Source organism: Hippocampus bargibanti, linkage group LG10 (assembly GCF_051943395.1).
Source record: "Hippocampus bargibanti isolate YZ-2025 linkage group LG10, ASM5194339v1, whole genome shotgun sequence".
Lineage (NCBI taxonomy): Eukaryota > Metazoa > Chordata > Actinopteri > Syngnathiformes > Syngnathidae > Hippocampus > Hippocampus bargibanti.
Genome location: NC_142743.1, coordinates 18,882,697 through 18,900,204, shown reverse-complemented (window position 1 = coordinate 18,900,204; position 17,508 = coordinate 18,882,697). Strand labels below are relative to the sequence as shown.

Below are 17,508 nucleotides of genomic sequence, written 5' to 3'. Positions count from 1 at the left end.
CGAGCAAACAACAACAAAATGTGATCAAACATCTGGCCCATTCTCCATTTGCACTCTATTACCATTTGTGTCCAAATATTTTTCACTTGTCCATTATTATACTGTACGTTTCTGTATGTAACGATGTTACGTTTTCATCCCATCCTCTATCCCTCTAGTATAAATTACGTGCCGGCACACCAGGTGGATGAGCACCGTACCCGACTATGTTTGCCCCCACTGGCATCCATTCTGGAAGACCCACCTTGCTCCCCCTCACCACCAGAACAATTGTCAGCCAGATCCCCTGTCCGGTGTAAAACCGCCGGTCCAGTTGTGACCGAGGGCAAAACAAGGTTCCTATTAGAAGACACAGCCATGGACCCTCGTGTGAATCCAGATGCCGACTCGAGGTAATATAAGCGCCACAGCTCCCAGCCTATTATTCATGCTCATCTAATCCCGACTCGGTGGAAGATAAACCTGTCTCAGCTTTATGACTTTATTGGACCTCCAGGCTGCTGTTCTATCACATATTGATATGTTTGTTGCAGAGAGGCTATGAAATGTGCAGCTATACATTATGGGCAATGTAAATTCTTTAATGTGTTCACCTTAGGAATTTATGAGTAGAACGCATCACACATCTTCACTTTCCCCTCAGCCACACTCATGCTAATGCACTGAGTTATTATCTGACACTTTAATTACCCATAGACCGCGAGTGTGTCCAGTGCCAGTCTCCAGTCCATATTTTCTCCTTTGCATCCCTTTGTGGCAAACTTGCGTGCATGTCTCACTCTCTTTCACCCTCTCTCGCTCGGTCTCTGTCACTCACTTTTTCTTTTCCACTCACTCTTACCGCCTGCATGTTGAATCACTTGAGTTATATTTAGCTGTTCGCTTATGGATCTCATTGCTGACTGTCAGCGAAAATGAATTGTTTCGCTTCTGTCTGTCCCCGCTTTCACTTCGTCTGCCTTTTTCGTCCTCTCTCTCTCCCACCCTCTCTCTCTTTCCATCCGACAGGCCGACCACCTCACCACCCGTGCCTCGCTCCCATTTCTCTTCTGCAGCCTTTTCTTCACTGCCATCTTTCAATACATTGCCTTTGCGTTTTTTCTGTCTTATTCCCTCTCGGCAGTCTCGCTTCATTTTTGTCTTCTCCTTCCTGTCTTCATCCTGTCCTCATGCTCTCTCCCTTTTGCATGCCCCCCCCCCCCCATTCCCTTTCAGGCTATTTGGAACTATTTGTTCAGCCTACTTCAGTGCGAGCTAACGTGCTATAGGCACATGGTGCGCAAATAGCAATACCATCATCACTCACCTCAACAGGCTTAACACCGTTAAATATATTCATGAAAAAAAAATGTCACACACACAAATATATTCCCTTACGATGACCTCACAAGCTGAAAATTGAGGTTTTAAGGACTGTTTGCACCTAAAAACTTATCCTGTGACTTTAAAGTGTCCTTGAGTGTTTTGAAAGGCATTGTAAATCAAATGTATTATTAATATATTAATGTATTATTATTATTATTATTATTATTATTATTAGTTTTCTGGATACTTTTAGGCAGGACTCAGTTGATTTTTTTGCTTCCCATGAACCTTCTTAGTTTATCATAAACTAATGACAAAGAACACCAAACCAGCAAAGCCCTAGGAAAAAAGTAAGCCTCATTTCAGAATCAGAATCAGAATACCTTTATTCGTCCCGCAATGGGGAAATTTGCAGTCCATTTAGATCAGTACCAAAATATAAACTTCCGTCATTTGCTTGAATTTCAGCCGGATGAATACATCTTCAATTATTTGAAACAAATTATGTTTTAGTCTTTAACATTTATTGCTTACTTTTATGTTCATTGTTTAATGTTGCTGCTCTGTTGTTTTACAAGGCATTAGAATGATTGTTCTCATAACTAAAAATGTTCCGGGGATGAGCAAATTGCAATTTTAATATAAATTTGATTTATGTCGATGCCTCTAAAATATGTATTACAACAAATATTCTTTTTTTTAGTCTATCATAGAAATAGAAAATATGTAAATAAATAAAAAATATGTAGCGCAACATGGCCTTCTACAAACAAGTTTGGTCAACGATTAGTATTTGTAAATGCTGTTTTGTCATTTCATGAACATTTCATCTGTTAAAGTTATCATATTCTTCTCCTAAGCCAACAACATCCAAAATCTCTACCTCACAAAAAGGGGGAGGAAGAACTAGAGGGGGAAGAGAAAAAGGAAGAGAATGGTGTGGACGGTGAAGTCCTGATAAATTTGGATACAAGCGAGGAGGCAGAAGATCATCATTCTCGCTCCCCCTTGTCTTGGGATCAACCGAGAAGGTCAGTGATTTCTTAATATTACTTTATGTATCTTCCCATTAACTCATTCACTGCCATTCACAAATGTATTCGGGAATTAAAAATATGCCGTTGAGCGCCATTCCCGAATTTGTCCGGGTTTTGGTTTTTTTTTTCATGCTTGGGTGCCGATAAAGTGCTGGCCATGGCCTCTGACAATGTTTTTTTTTTTTTTTCAACAAGGCATTTCCCTGTTTTCCATGTTAGTGCTTTGTTCCATCTTGAGCTGTTATTTAAACCAATATGTATGTATTGCATTTTGAACAGCCACCCTCATTTCAAGCTCATATAACTCCAGACCCCTATAATTTAGGAATTAACTTTTTTTTCTGATGAAAGAAGAGAATATAAGGTTTCTAACGCTTTATTGAAAGTTTATGTAGTCCTAAAACTCAATGTTCTGTGGTTCCTGGAATTCAAGTGACAATGACAAAAACCCTGGCACTGGAGTAGACACATTTTGCATATGTCTGGCAGTGAATGAGTTAATACGCATCCATAATAATGTAACACTTTTTTTTAATTTTTTATTCACCTTATCTTCTATCCTTCAATGTGTTCAGGTCATGTTCAAAGCACACTGTAGACCAAAGACAAATTATTCATGCTCATCTCAATCTGTTCTTATGCTATTCATGACCGCATCCCGCTTGAATAAATCACATAATGTGTAGTTTTGTGCGTCTCCGCTCGGCAGGTATGATTGTCTATTTTTCGTCTTAATCTGTAAGACTCAGCCCAAGGCGGTGAATACGGAACGCTGAAAGAGCGAAAATAAATAGCCCTGGATTAATTGCCCTTCCTGCAAATGTTCACTGTGCTGTTTTGAGCCAAATAGACCTCCATCAGGCAGACAGAAGAAATGCATTTTACATCTTTCACACACACGTTTGGCAGTCTCCAGTGTTACTTTGAAAAATGTAGCATTATGTTTACATTTACTTGCTAGCTGCCAGCTGATATTTGTTTTAAAAATAGAGTCCCAAAATAAATTATTTGGGTTGTCTTATCGCGATAATTGCTCAAATAATAATGCACTGCAATAACAATGACGCTTGTCATTTAATTATTAACTCATTCACTGCCATTCCCGAATTTATTTGGGAGTTGAAAATATGACATAGAGCGTCTTTCCGCGGTTTTGGTTTTTCCTGCGGGGGGTGTCGATAAAGTGCTGGTCAGACCTCTGGCAATTTTTTCCCTTCCACTAATGGGCAACATTTGCCTCTTGTACAGCCGCCCCCACTTGCACCTTCTATTACTCTAGACCCATATGACTTATGAATTAACTCTTTTTTCCTGATGAAAGTGGAAAGTCTCAGGTTTCTGACACTACATTGAATGTTTATATAGTCCTAAAATTCAATATTCTGTGTATCCTGGAATTTGAATGAAAATGACACTAGACTGGCACTGGAGTGGACACATTTTTGGACATCGTCTGGTAGCGAATGAGGTAAAACCTATATCAAGTTTCATCCAACCAGATGAAACATGGACATTCCAAAGAAAATATACAGCATCTCATTTTTCACTTTCACGACTAACATGTGGTTGTATGTGTTACATGGAACCGCGTTTGGCTTCCATTGCTCAGTTTCTCATTTCCATGATATTACATATGGGCATAAAACCGGAGTGCCTGAACATAAACACTATATTTTCCTTTCATGCGCACCATTTCTTCTCCGGGGCTATTACAAATGTGAATGTTATGGTTAGAAAAAAATATACTGCTCTTCAATGGTGAAAAAAAGAAGTATGTTCCTTTTCATGGGGTTGGATTTGATGTGACTCCGACGGGGTTCCCCGTCATCAGTCCACCACCCTACTATCAATCACTGTACAATCCTGTGGCACATGCATGTTTTCCTTGCTCGATAGGGTGCAGCTTACTCGAGCTCCAGGCCAGTCCCTTGGTATTAGCATTATGGGAGGCAAAGGCATGGGCCAGAGGCTGAGTGGGGGCGAGATGATGAGGGGCATCTTCATCAAGTACATCAGCTCTGATAGCCCAGCAGCTTATAACAGCGCCATCCAAGTTGGAGACAGGATATTGGAGGTATGTGTGCGTGTGTATTGATGAGCATTGTTGGATTCAGTCGAAACAACGTCTTGAAGGCTCATGCGTGTCTAGTTTTCGAGTGTCATAGAATGCAATGTTGTGTTTATGCATCCAAGGTGTGCGGTGTGGATTTAAGTGATGCCAGCCATGAGCAGGCAGTGGAGGCTATCCGCAGGGCAGGAGACTTTGTGGACCTGCTGGTTCAGTCCAGACTGCAGACAACACAGGTAGGCTTCATTTTAAACCCACAGCAAAAGAGAGACTAGTAGAGGATAATCTAATCTATAACAGCAATATTGCTGTTTGTTTGTCTGTCTCTCTCTGTGCGTCCGTCCGTCTGTCTGAAGCTCTGTCTCTTTGTCTGTCTTTGTCTCTCGCTCTCTCTCTCTCTCACACACTCTGTCTCTCACTCTCTTTCACTGTCTTGCCCTCTCTCTACTTCTTTCGCACTCTCTTTTTTCTGTCTTTCTCTCTTTCTCTCTTCTGTCTTTCTCTCTCTTTCTCTCGTCTGTCTTTCACTCTGTGTCTCTCTTTCTTTTTCCCTCTCCCTCTCTTGCTCTTATTCTCTCTCTCACTCTTTAATTCTCTCTCTCTCCCTCTCTCTTTCACTCACTCTCTCTCTCTTCTATCTCTCTCACTCTCTCTTTTGTTCTCTCTGTGTCTATCTCTCTCCCTCTCTTACTCCCCCTCTCTCTCATTCTCTCTCTTACTCTCTGTCTACTTCTGTCTCTGTCTTTCTCTCTCTGGTTCTCTCTCTCTCTTTCTCTGTCTCTCATTCTCTCTCTTTCTCCGTGTGTCTATTAAAACTATCAGACTCGCCGCCACCTGACCCAGCCATCCGATATAATCATGTTTTTGTTTTTTTCTGTATAGTCTTCTTTGCTTTTCAACCATGAAAGAGCAACTCCAACCTTGCCATTCAACTCAGACAGCAGCCAGGTAAAAACTCAATTTGTCAGTGCTGTGATGTTTGCAGCGTCTTTAAGATTTAAGGAGTGGAAAGAAAAAGTTTGGAAAGGAGCTATTTTTATCTGCTTCTCAATCTTAACTTTTCAAGGCAGGCCGTGATGTCATATTTCTTCCCCCACATTTTTGTTGGACTGTGGTGGATTGGGACTGCTGTATATAGTGATGAGTCATTGACTCCTATGTGGCATTTCTTAGAAATGAAGGTGCTTTGGCAAGATGTGGTGGTATTTATTTATTTTTTTCATGCATTTCGAGCTGCCATCTATGTGTCTCCCCTCATGATCATAGGTAGTGCAGCACCTTTCTGGTGTGTTCCTTAGTCTTCCACCTACAAACCCGTTCACTCCTATTCCATTTAAGGTTAGTGCCTTGTTTCGTTGTATGCATCACTGGGGATAATCAGGATAATAAATGAAAGCAGCTCTGCATTAGCATCTGTGCCAAGCGAATTTTACCCAAATTTTAATTAACGTACATATTTGTGGATAGAGCCTGTGTTGTTTAAAGTCCCTCATAGCTACCTTGTATGTTCGAACCCTTTGTTTTCGCTCTTTGATGGAGATTCACTAGAATAAACAGCACGCTCTTTTGAAGTAAGTTTGCATGCATTTGTAGACGGTGTTCAAAAAGTGATGCATGATTTTGGCCATCTTTCATGTTATTTTTAGCCTGCGTTGAAATAGCACGCATTAATGCATCTTGGGCGTCAGTTTTTCTCTCACAAGCATTCTGAACAGGCCTCAGGAGTAGTCCAACTCATGCCTGAAAGATCCCCCCCGGGGCATCTCCAGCAACCTGTTCAATAATGCAAAACTTTCCCAAGGTACCACAGCAGACTTCTAATCAAGGAGGTCAGCAAAGCCCCGTGACTGTGAAGACATCAAACATTGCAGCCTGTGATGATCAGGATGACGCTGGCAGACGTAAGCATACTTTAATAGAAGGTACTTCAAAAGGTTTATGGAACTAGAATGTGTATATATATATATATATATATATATATATATATATATATATATATATATATATATATATATATATATATATATATATATATATATATATATATATAGATTTAGAACTACACAAACATTCAATGCAGCATAAGAAATCTTACTCTCTTCTTTCATCAAAAAATAGTTGATTTCCAGCTTACTTGGTTGTAGAGTTATCTGCATTAAAAGTGGGGGTGGCTGTACAAAAGGTAAATGCTGCCCCCTCGTTGGAGGGTAAAACATTGCCAGAGGTCAAACCGGAGCTTGATCCGCACCCCCCAGTAAGAAAAAACAAAACCCGAATAAATTCAGGAATGGCTCTCCGTGTCATGCGTTTCAATTCCTGAATAAATTCAGGAATGGCAGTGAATGTGTTAAAAGGCTGAAGATGGTACCAGTCGACTTATCTTGCCAGCCCAAGTCATGTGTCCCATTTTCAAAAGTTTTCTTAATGCGAGTTACCACCGTTGACCAAAAATTGAAACAGCAGTACAGACGCTCCCTAACTTACGAACGAGATGCGTTCCAAACGGTCGTTTGTAATGTGAATTTGTTCGTAAGTTGCTTCAGTGCTATGTTTTGTATGGAATGTATGTAGGTAAAAAAGTACTGAAAAATAAACATTTAATAAAATATACACTATATAAAGATATGTTCATGTACAACTGGAGAGAATACTACGTTACTACAAAAATGGTCGGATGTACCTTTGTTCGTAACTTGAATGTTCGTAAGTAGGGGTGTGTCCGTATGTTTGAATCAATGTCCCCGAGCAACAATCACAAACTGAGTTGAACTTTGTCAATGGCATTGATTAAAACATCATAAAGCCTCAATAAATGTCCGAATAAATGACCGTCCTCTTTCCTGTGTCTCATACGTACGTGACTCTGAATACAATGATGAAGTGGACACTCACATCTCTCACATACACATTTGTCATCCTGGATCTGTGCATTCGGTATTGAACGCAGTCATCTCTCAGCATTCTGACAGCAACAAATTGCTGCAACACACACCCACGCAAGCACCTCTGGAGTGTGCCTCTTGCTCTTGCCATGAAGTGTCACTCATTACCTACAGCATGCTTTGCTTTTTGAGCTTCACCTCGATGTCTACTCTTCTCCTCCTAATAAACCCTTTTTTCCCCACTGTCTCTCCACTTTTCAGAAAAGATGCTTCAGCGATATGGCACCCTGTCAGGGCAGCTTCATATGATTGAGTTGGAGAAGCGTACGGCAGAACGTGGTTTGGGAATCCGCCTTGCAGGGAATAAAGATAGCACCAGGCCCCGCATGAACGTCTATGTGGCTGATATAGACCCTCAAGGACCCGTCGGTTTAGATGGGCGAATACGGGTCGGGGATGAGTTATTAGAGGTAAGAAGGACATGGATTGGGGATGGTGGGATGAATAAGTGGTCCAAGCACTTAGTGCAACATCTTAGTTGGTAAACGTATCTATTTCAGAACTCTGGTCAATGTTTGATTTGTATTTGTTAGGCTTTTCTTTTCAATTTCATTAGATTCAGTGATACTTGCTTGTAATGGGGTTGCCATATAAGGCGGCAATCCACCTGTCACATCAAACAACCAAAAGGAAAGTAGCCATTCCTGAATTTGTTCGGTTTTTGTTTTTCTTGCGGAGGTGCCAATGAAGCGCTGTTCAGACCCCTGGCATTGTTTTTCCCTCCCACCAGGGGGCAGCTTTTGTCTTTTGTAGAGCCGCCCCACTTGCACCTCATATTACTCCAGACCCATATGATTGAGGAATTAACTCTTTTTTTTCTGATGAAAGAAGAGGGTCTGAGGTTTCTTACGCTGCATTGGATGTTTGGGTTGTCCTAACACTCAATATTTTGTGTGTCCTGCAATTTGATTGAAAATGACAAGAACCCTGGCACTGGAGTGGACACATTTATGCACATCATCTGGAAGTGAATGGTTAGATTAGATTAGATTAGCCTTTATTTGTCTCACAGTGGAGAAATTTACATTTCACAGCAGCAAAAATAAAATACAGGAGCTGTTATAAAGGCAGACACTCACGCGGCGCCATCTTCAAGTAAAAAAAATACAACGGTTGTACAATTGTACAATTTCAGAATTGTACAACCGTTTCCACTGCACAGCTCTCAAAAAGGAGAGTAGCTAAATTTTCATGAAAAAGATTTCATGAAGAAAAATGACCTAGTGCCATTTGGAATTCTTGCAGTGACTGATGAAGGAACAGGGGGGAGTTGGGGACAAATGTGTAGGAGAATGATTGACAAGATGACAGAAATCAGATTCATGCGGTGATGGATGGGATAAAGTACACCCCTGGCTGTTTTGATTTATAGATCAACGGTCAGATCTTGTATGGACGCAGCCATCAGAATGCCTCCACCATCATCGATAATACTCCCTCTAAAGTCAAGATCATTTTCATAAGGTGACTTCACACAGAAGCCTTTATCAGACATACAGGATCAATTCCAGTGATCATGTTAGATTTTATGTAATGTTGTTTCCACAGAAATAAAACAAGGATCGAAATGCCCCAGAGCCGCTTCACAATGGAGGATGATGACTCTCAAAGCAGCCAGACTGACTCGAAAGCTCATAAACAAATCTCGACAGATATCCAGAACAACAGCCAGGTATGGTTACTTAGTCATTGTGTTTTTGTTTTTTTCAAACCCAATACACCTCGGTTTACAAACCCGTTGGCTTACGGACTTTTCAGTTTACGAATGTTAAATTGATGAAAATTTTACTTTGGCATACAAACTTTTTTGTACACAGTGCTGCCTCAATGAGTGATGTGTCATTCGCGAACGATCCTGTTCAACAAACAACAAAATGGCAGCCGACTGTTTTTGTCCTCGGACGGAAAAAAATAATAAGATTTTAAATGCCCAATTTTAACATCAGTTAAGATTTATGTTTCTCTAAATCGTTTACTAATCAAACCAGTTGGACACACACTCCCATCTTTTTTTGGTGCTTAATTACGCTATAATTACCATTTATTACATAGACAGACTATGCAGTACTCACACACCACTTCATCCATTAATGAACATTTAATTAGTCTTTGAAAAATACCCTTTTCCATTCCTGTGTGAACACTCTCAGGATGAAAAGCTCAGGCGTGAGCCGGGCTCCCCCCTCTCAGGTCCCACATCAGTGACCTCAGACCTCACAAATGCACAAATATTCCCACAGACACAACAGTCTTGTTGGAAGACGCTTTTATTGCTATATCCATAATTTATCTTGCTGTAAGGTGTCCCAATATAATAGAATACGATAATGAGGTCCATGTCTGCGCATAATGTATGCATCTGTAAAGGTTCTTAAAATGAGTTTTCTCCCTTACCTATTCCCGGCTTTAATGCTACTGGATTGACCTTGAGTTTGTGCTTGCCATCCTCCACTCATGATGTCATCATACACTAATAAGCTTTCATGTTGGGCCCAAGGCTACAGCTGTAGAGATATTTGGCCAGGGGGTGTTTGAATTTTCAATTCCCGTTCATGTTGCTTGTCCTCAGCGCTCAGCTTTGTTTGCAGGACAACGCGGGAAAGATTGGGGACAGTGTCAAAGCGTTGAACGATGAGCCTGGGACCCACTTGAAGGTGGCTAAGGTACATCGCTTCTCTCGTCGAAGGATTTCATCAGGTGTATTTAATTATTGACAGTTTACTCTGCTTCTCATACACGAGGCCACTGTCAAAGGGTCTCTCAGCTCCGCTGAGGCTGCCTCATCCACTTCAGCCTACTTGTCAAAACCTCATCAAGTACCATCGCCCCCACTGGACTGTTCTACCAACACGGCCCTCAGTCGGGATTGCCGTGCATCCACTTCAGCGTCCGACTCTCTGAACTGTCCCGTTGTGGCTGGCAAAGAAAGCGTGATAGAGATTTTTAAGGGAAACTTGGGCCTGGGTCTCAGCATTGTTGGAGGATGTGATACTCTGCTGGTGAGAGTGATCATTAATAATTAAGTTGTCACCTCTTTTAAAGACCCCCCCTCCTATATAGGAGGCGCTGATGTCTGCCTTTAGCGCCTCCAACTGCAATAAAGTTGTAAATGTATTTTCTTATATTATCCACTAGGGGTCAGTAATTATCCATGAGGTGAATGATGGGGGAGCAGCGCAGAGAGATGGAAGATTGCAGGCTGGGGATCAGATATTTGAGGTAACAACAACAATTATTTGCATCACTTGAAAATGAACAAATGAACAAAAAAATCCACTTCATGAGAATGTGTGTCTGCTTGTGCAAAATATGTTTGTTTGACTCATTCAGTCTTCCATAGTAATGGGAAGTCTCAGAAAGTGCGCGACATTGTGGCTATTGTTGATATTCAGACATTTTATATTTCCGTTCATATTATGTAAAAAAAAAAGTGAGTTATTGTGTTTAAATCTACTATTAAATCTACTAGCTTAATGCTTTTGGTGCAGAAACATGCAAAAACTGCATTTAGACAAAAAGTATAGTAGTACTCACAGTCATATATTATTGATCCTCTGCCTAGAATGACTAATACATTGATACCTCAGCTTACGAACGCTTTAGGTAACAAACTTTTCGCCTTAGAAACATTACATTTGCTACAATACAATCTTGGCATATGAACTTGTTTTCGGGAAACACACGGAGTGGCTGGCGGATGAGGTTTCGGCGGAAGAACACCAAACCACACGGCCGAACAGCGCCACCGTAGCTGCCGGAATACTTTTCCACACCCACTTTCTTTGAGTGCACTCAGTGGAGACGTGGTTTGTTATGTGGATACTTTTGCTTTTTGGAACCGAAAAAGACACCACCACAGGCCAGTGTTAAGCCGAAGAGGACACAAAAGAAAATTACCGTCGAGCAGAAGAAGGAGATCATCGAAAACACAAGGTGTGCGTTTGTGTGACTTAGCGTCTCAGTACCAGTATGCTAAGTCGACCAGGGTGTTTCTGCATTGTCTGAGCAATGGGCTCAGGCAAAAAAAGAGGTTGAAAAACTTCTGTTGATTTGGATTAACGAAAAGCAACTAGCAGGGGACATTGTGTAAGGGTATTATCGCCAAGAAAGCACAGCAACTTCACTCGGATATCATCAAGAGGCAACCACATCAACAATCATCACAAAGGAAAATAAAACACCTTTATTATACGGTACAGTTTAATTACAATACAATAGCACATGTATTATACATAAAATAAGGTATATTTTGTGCAGTTTTGAGGCTTATTTAGGGATTATTCTCATTTTTAATGATTTCCTATGGGAAATTAATGTTTGGAAGACATACTTTTCGCCTTACACACACTTTCTGGGAACCAATTGAGTTCGTAAACTGAGGTATCACTGTACTACGATTCTTATTAACTCAATTTTGATATGACGTTTTGATAAAGTACAAACGTATTGAGTTCTATTTTCATCATCAAAATACATATGGAAAATTCTAGGAATCAATTTCAATGAGATTATTTGATTTTTGGAAAGCTGGCTCTTTTTACTTTTGAGCTTCATGGTCACAAAACGAATTACCGGTATATATATACCCTCAAATCATCGTCCCTTTGTGATGTCTTTCTCCCTTTGCTTCAGGTTAACGGTATTGACCTGAGGCAGGCCACTCACGACGAGGCCATTAGTGTACTGAGACTCACCACCCAACGCGTTGTGCTGCGTGTCTTCAGGCATCAGGTTGCCTACAGGGAGGAAGACCTGTGGGACGTCTTCAATCTTGTCTTGAGGCCACATCCTGTCAAGGGCGTGGGCTTCACAACTGTGGGTAAAAGGTACAGTATGCAGAGTATTACACTGTAACAATGTACAGACGCTCCCCAACTTACGAACAAGATACGTTTCCGAACGGTCGTTCGTAAGATGAATTCGTACGTAAGTTGCTTCAGTGCTGTATTTTGGATGGAATGTATATTTAAAGGACAACCGACATCACTTTTTTTGTTTTCTAACTGACATCAGAAAAACGTTTTATTGCATCTCAAATACCCAAAACACGCAGTATGATATTTTTAGTCAAATGCAAAAATCCAATAAAAATGACTTCAAGTGTGCTGAAACTGCAAAAAATCAAAAGCGGAAGTGGCCAGTTTCAGAAGGTCCCGCCCCCTTGTTCGTGGTGTCACGCCAAGACGTCTTGACTTGCTCGAGAATCAAAACGATGGCTTTAGATTCGGAGAATATGCTTTCTTGTTACTCATCCAGTTATGAATATGATTCAAATAGTTCTGAAGAGGAAAGCATACATGTTTGCAATCGATTAAAGAATTTATTCCGTGTCATTTTGAGGCACCAGGGGGTGGGGGGGAAATGTCGCACCCAAAAAAGGCAGAAGATGGCGACAACGCTCCGTGTGGAAATCGGCTCAACATTTTTGTCACAACGCACAAGGATTCACCATCGCGTTATTTATGCATTTTCCTTCTAATTTCGCCATCAACACGGATCAACATGAAGTTTTCAGACCAAAATGCATTGACGTGATCAAAGGACTGCTACAGTGTGTCCTTTCTTGGTCAGGGACGTTCCTTCAGTGACGTAACGTGAGGACTCGTCACTAACTCAAAAACAAGACTTCCGGAATATTCAGCGCAAGTCTTAAAACGTAAAATATAGCAATATACAGGGGAATCTTTGTAAAATACGCTTAGTAGAAGTCATTTGAAGCGATTTTATAAATTATGCACACAACTTGTCCGGAGACGTCTGTTGTCCTTTAAGGCTTATATAAGTATGCGAGTGGTTGACAACCTATTCAGGGTGCCCCCCGCCGAGTGCCGAAGACGGCTGGGATAGGCTCCAGCACCCCCCGCGACCCTAATAAGGAATAAGCGGTACGGAAAATGGACGGATTGGTTAAGTATGTTGAGGATTTATACAATTATGTTTAAGGCTTTTATAAGTAATCAATATTGGTTTGTACTGAAAAATAAACATTTAATAAAATATATGCTCTATAAAGACATGGACATTTACAACTAGAGAGAAGGCTATATATGTTACGACAAAAATTCTTGTTTGTCGTAACATTCACTTAAGCTTTGATGAAACTGGAATCTGATATTTTGTTGAAAAAAAAGTTACCCCTATTATAAAAAAAAAACGGTGGATATTGGATATGTTGTGGTGATTGACGACTACGCGTCTCGCGTAGCAATGGTGCTGCTTTATGATATTTGGACCTGATTTCTTGTCTGAAGTAGTTTCTCACCGTTGACGAGGACTTTATTGATCCATGAAGGCAGTTGGAGGAAGTTTTCATGTTGATGCTTTCAGTTGATGGATGATGTTATTTTTTGTTTTGTTTTGTGGATATCCTGATGATGTCACATGTGATGTGATGAATGATGACTCTGACCTACAAAAATATTGATAAAGGTGTCATCGTGTGGAATTGATCCACGTAGCATCATTTTCTGTGCTTTTCTCTTGTTTCCTTTCTATAGTACTTACAGTATTATGGTAGAATTAAAAAAAAAATATTTCAACAATTTCATGTTGATTTTACAAAACTAAGGTGGTGTACATTTGCAACTTAATTCATTCACTGACAGTCGCGCAAAAAATGTGTTCACTCCAGTGCCAGGGTTTTTGTCATTGTCACTCAAAATCCAGGACCCATAGTATATTGAGTTTTAGGACTAAATAAACATTCAATGCAGTGTAAGAAACCTTGGTCTTTCTTCATCTTTCTTCAACATCATAAAAAAACAGTTAACTCCTAAATCATATGGCTCTGGAGTTATATGACCTTGAAAGGAGGGCGCGTTTCCAAATTACAATGCAATACATACATATTTTTTATATAGTGCTTTAACAACAGCTGAAGCTTTAACAAAGTGCTAACATGGGAATAAAAGGCAATTGCTGCCCCCTTGTCGAAATTAAAAAAAACTTTGCCAGAAGTCTGGCCGGCGCTTTATCGGCACCCATGCAAGAAAAAAAAGACAAATCCCGAATTAATTCGGGAATGGCGCTCTACGTCACATTTTCAATTCCTGAATAAATTTGTGAATGGCAGTGAATGAATTAACCATCAGATCTCATTTGATGGCCAATTTAAACCCTTGGAATTTCAAACGGGTCATGTACTTTCTCTTGAAATGATTTTGAAGATTTTGTTTTAACCGCCTTTTCCAATGATGCTGTGAAGTTATTTTGTTTCAATTTAGAATGTCAGAGGAATACTGGTAAATTAGATAATGATATTGTGGCTGCTAACACGTATTAGCATATGTCTACAATACTACAGTATATGCATATGGAGATTGAAATCACACCGTTGCAGCATCCTCTAATAACCATAGCTGTGCGAAAGGCAAATTACAGTCACACTGCATCTCTGACGTGATAAATTATTCTTAATGAGTGGAAATTTTTTATGGTTCGTCCTGGACCATAAGTGTGACCTGATGCAAAACAGCATCCTTTCAGTTCACGTCACGTGTTCTCTTTAGATGCGACAGTCACAGCGTTGACCTCTGTTTTCTTCCAACAGTAATGACACCGGCATCTTTGTGTCAGATATCATCAAAGGAGGCGTAACAGATTTGGATGGCAGGTTGATGCTAGGTGACCAGATTCTGTCAATCAACGGGGAGGACATCCGTGCAGAATCACAAGACCTTGCCGAGAAGCTTCTGCAAGTAAGGCAGATTTCAACTTGAACGCGAGATTACCTCGGTGTCAAAACATAACTTTTTGTTTGTTTCATCTCGCAGAATTGCAGTGGTGTGTTTGACCTGGAGGTGGCTCGTTTTAAAGCCGGGTTGCTGTACCCTGAACAAAACCAGGTAAACTGTTTGCTTAGCCAACTTCTGGGATTCTTGTTGAATGAAACCAGTTTAGTGTTATAAAGACTTTGAATTATTCTCAATCAACTTTCTCATGTGAAATATGCCTGCAGTTTGCGCATTAACCTCACACAATGTTTTAACAATGTTGCTTTGTGAATATAGGAGTACTTTAAGTTGTGCTTTATCCAGAGTGAAGATTCAGACAGTTCCACTCTGACACCCTCAAGCAGTTCCACTGTTTCTGTCGGCCTACAGAGGGAGACAGAACACAGAGCAAGGACCCACAGTGAGTGACATGTTAACTTGATAAATGACAACGTGTGGTGTGGTAAAAACGATTTTGAGATAACGGCTCACTTTCAGCTGCAGCAATATTTGAAGACAACCCCGACTCCAGAAAAGTTGTGATTAAAAAGGTTAGTGGCTCTTGGAATACATTTGTACAATATGTGCAAGTGATTCATAGTGTGCACGAGAAACACTCTTGGTGAGTGGAGTAGAGTCAATAATGTGCTCAGTGAAATAAGTCCAACTCTATAATAATAATAATAATAATAATAATAATAATAATAATAATAATACATTTTATTTCAAGTGCCTTTCAAAGCTCTCAAGGATACTTGACAGTCACAGACAAGCATAGATACAATAATAAAGAAAATACAATTATAAATAGAAGACAATAAAATACAATTATAAATAGAAACAAGAGATAGAGCTACACAGAAAATGCAATTTTAAATAGGTGGGTTTGAGATAAGATTTGAAGATGATGCACATCATGCATGCCTATCTGACTAGCTATCTACAGTATATACTGTAAGTGTGTTCCCTTTGTTTTTAACAGTGTATTTATCAAGCTAGCTAGCTAGCTAATTGGCTATCTAATTAAGTGTGGGTATGTTTGTGTGTGCGTGTGTGGCATCATCACAGGGTCCACGTGACTCCCTCGGCATCACTTTAGCAGGAGGAGTGGGCAGTCCCCATGGTAACATACCTCTTTTTCTTGCGACCATGGATACGAGTGGAGTAGCTGCCAAAACACAGCAATTAAAGGTTTGCGCGTGTGTGTGTGCATGTGCATACATCCATGTGTGCATGTGTGTGTGTGTCTGTTTAAACTACTGTACACCTCAGGGAAAGATATCTGTCATTTCTATCCACGATGACGACTCATCCGGCAACTTTATTTCTCACAAGATATGCTACTCATAATTATTGACAAATATTTCAGACAATTTCAGATTTGTTCACAGTTGACAAATTGTTTAAAGGGAAGCATTTGAAGAAATTCCACGTCAATGAAATGTTCTGTCCCCCCAAAAAAAACTAAACGGTGGGTTATATTTGTTCATGCACTGTGTTCCCAACAGCTCGGAGACAGGATCCTCAGTATAAATGACGTCTCCATGGAGGGAATGACACACATCCAGGCTGGAGCCATGCTTCAAAATTCCATCGGTGCCGTCACCCTGCAGGTAATGTCACCGTTTACTGTACCACAATGTCAAAAGACGTTTAAATCACCAACATAATCACATACAGTGATACCTCAGCTTACAAACTTAATTGGTTCCCAGAAAGTGTATGTAAGGCGAAAAGCGTGTCTTCCAAACATTAATTTCCCATAGGAAACCATTAAAAATGAGAATAATCAGTTTCCAGGTCCCCATAAAACATAATTTTCGACTAAATAAGCCTCATAACTACACAAAATATAGCGTATTTTATGTACAATAAATGTGCTATTGTATTGTATCATACACATGAGTCACAAAGATAGTAGAAAGCACAAATTCAAGCTAACCTTTTCATCCCAAGGGGTATGCACGGAACCATTTTGTGTGTGTACTGTAGGTGGCAGATGGACGCAGCCCTCATCATCCCAACGGGGTACATAATCGACCGTCAGGCCAACCCAGTAGCCCGCCATGCTTTCACAACAACCTCTGGTACGAAGTCTGTACACAGTCTTGACTGAATCAAAGTGATAAATGGAAGAGAGGAAACGATTCAGAGTGGTGGATTGTTCTCCAAAACGATTCAAATACGTTTTTATTTCATGAAATGTATTTCCACTTGACACAGTATTTTCAATTTTGCATTTTAAGCTCCACCCACATAGGAGGGATTGGCTAACTCACTTGGGAAAGGTCAAAATATTCAGAATAACATTTATTCTGAATATTTTACTCCGTTCCTGTTATTGTTATTCTGTTTAGTCTGGGATGAAATCTGGTATTGCTTAAAGGTTGCAGAGTGCTGTGTTGCTGTGTCAAAATCAGTCCCCCATTCAGCGAGTAAGGAGT

General features: G+C 40.3%; 1 protein-coding gene across 1 annotated transcript in view; it reads left to right on the top strand.

The window, feature by feature from the left end:
- Window positions 1-17,508, top strand: part of LOC148892785 (multiple PDZ domain protein) — a 44,047-nt gene that overhangs the window by 24,261 nt on the left and 2,278 nt on the right. The window contains exons 21-41 of the mRNA XM_089006246.1: window positions 153-392; window positions 2,166-2,336; window positions 4,239-4,416; window positions 4,536-4,646; window positions 5,293-5,358; window positions 5,677-5,748; window positions 6,212-6,311; window positions 7,554-7,762; window positions 8,725-8,816; window positions 8,901-9,024; window positions 9,941-10,015; window positions 10,094-10,351; window positions 10,488-10,571; window positions 11,985-12,178; window positions 14,902-15,049; window positions 15,125-15,196; window positions 15,362-15,485; window positions 15,563-15,615; window positions 16,133-16,255; window positions 16,573-16,677; window positions 17,057-17,151. Coding sequence (XP_088862372.1) covers window positions 153-392; window positions 2,166-2,336; window positions 4,239-4,416; window positions 4,536-4,646; window positions 5,293-5,358; window positions 5,677-5,748; window positions 6,212-6,311; window positions 7,554-7,762; window positions 8,725-8,816; window positions 8,901-9,024; window positions 9,941-10,015; window positions 10,094-10,351; window positions 10,488-10,571; window positions 11,985-12,178; window positions 14,902-15,049; window positions 15,125-15,196; window positions 15,362-15,485; window positions 15,563-15,615; window positions 16,133-16,255; window positions 16,573-16,677; window positions 17,057-17,151 — 2,694 coding nt within the window. The remainder of the gene's footprint in view (window positions 1-152; window positions 393-2,165; window positions 2,337-4,238; window positions 4,417-4,535; window positions 4,647-5,292; window positions 5,359-5,676; window positions 5,749-6,211; window positions 6,312-7,553; window positions 7,763-8,724; window positions 8,817-8,900; window positions 9,025-9,940; window positions 10,016-10,093; window positions 10,352-10,487; window positions 10,572-11,984; window positions 12,179-14,901; window positions 15,050-15,124; window positions 15,197-15,361; window positions 15,486-15,562; window positions 15,616-16,132; window positions 16,256-16,572; window positions 16,678-17,056; window positions 17,152-17,508) is intronic.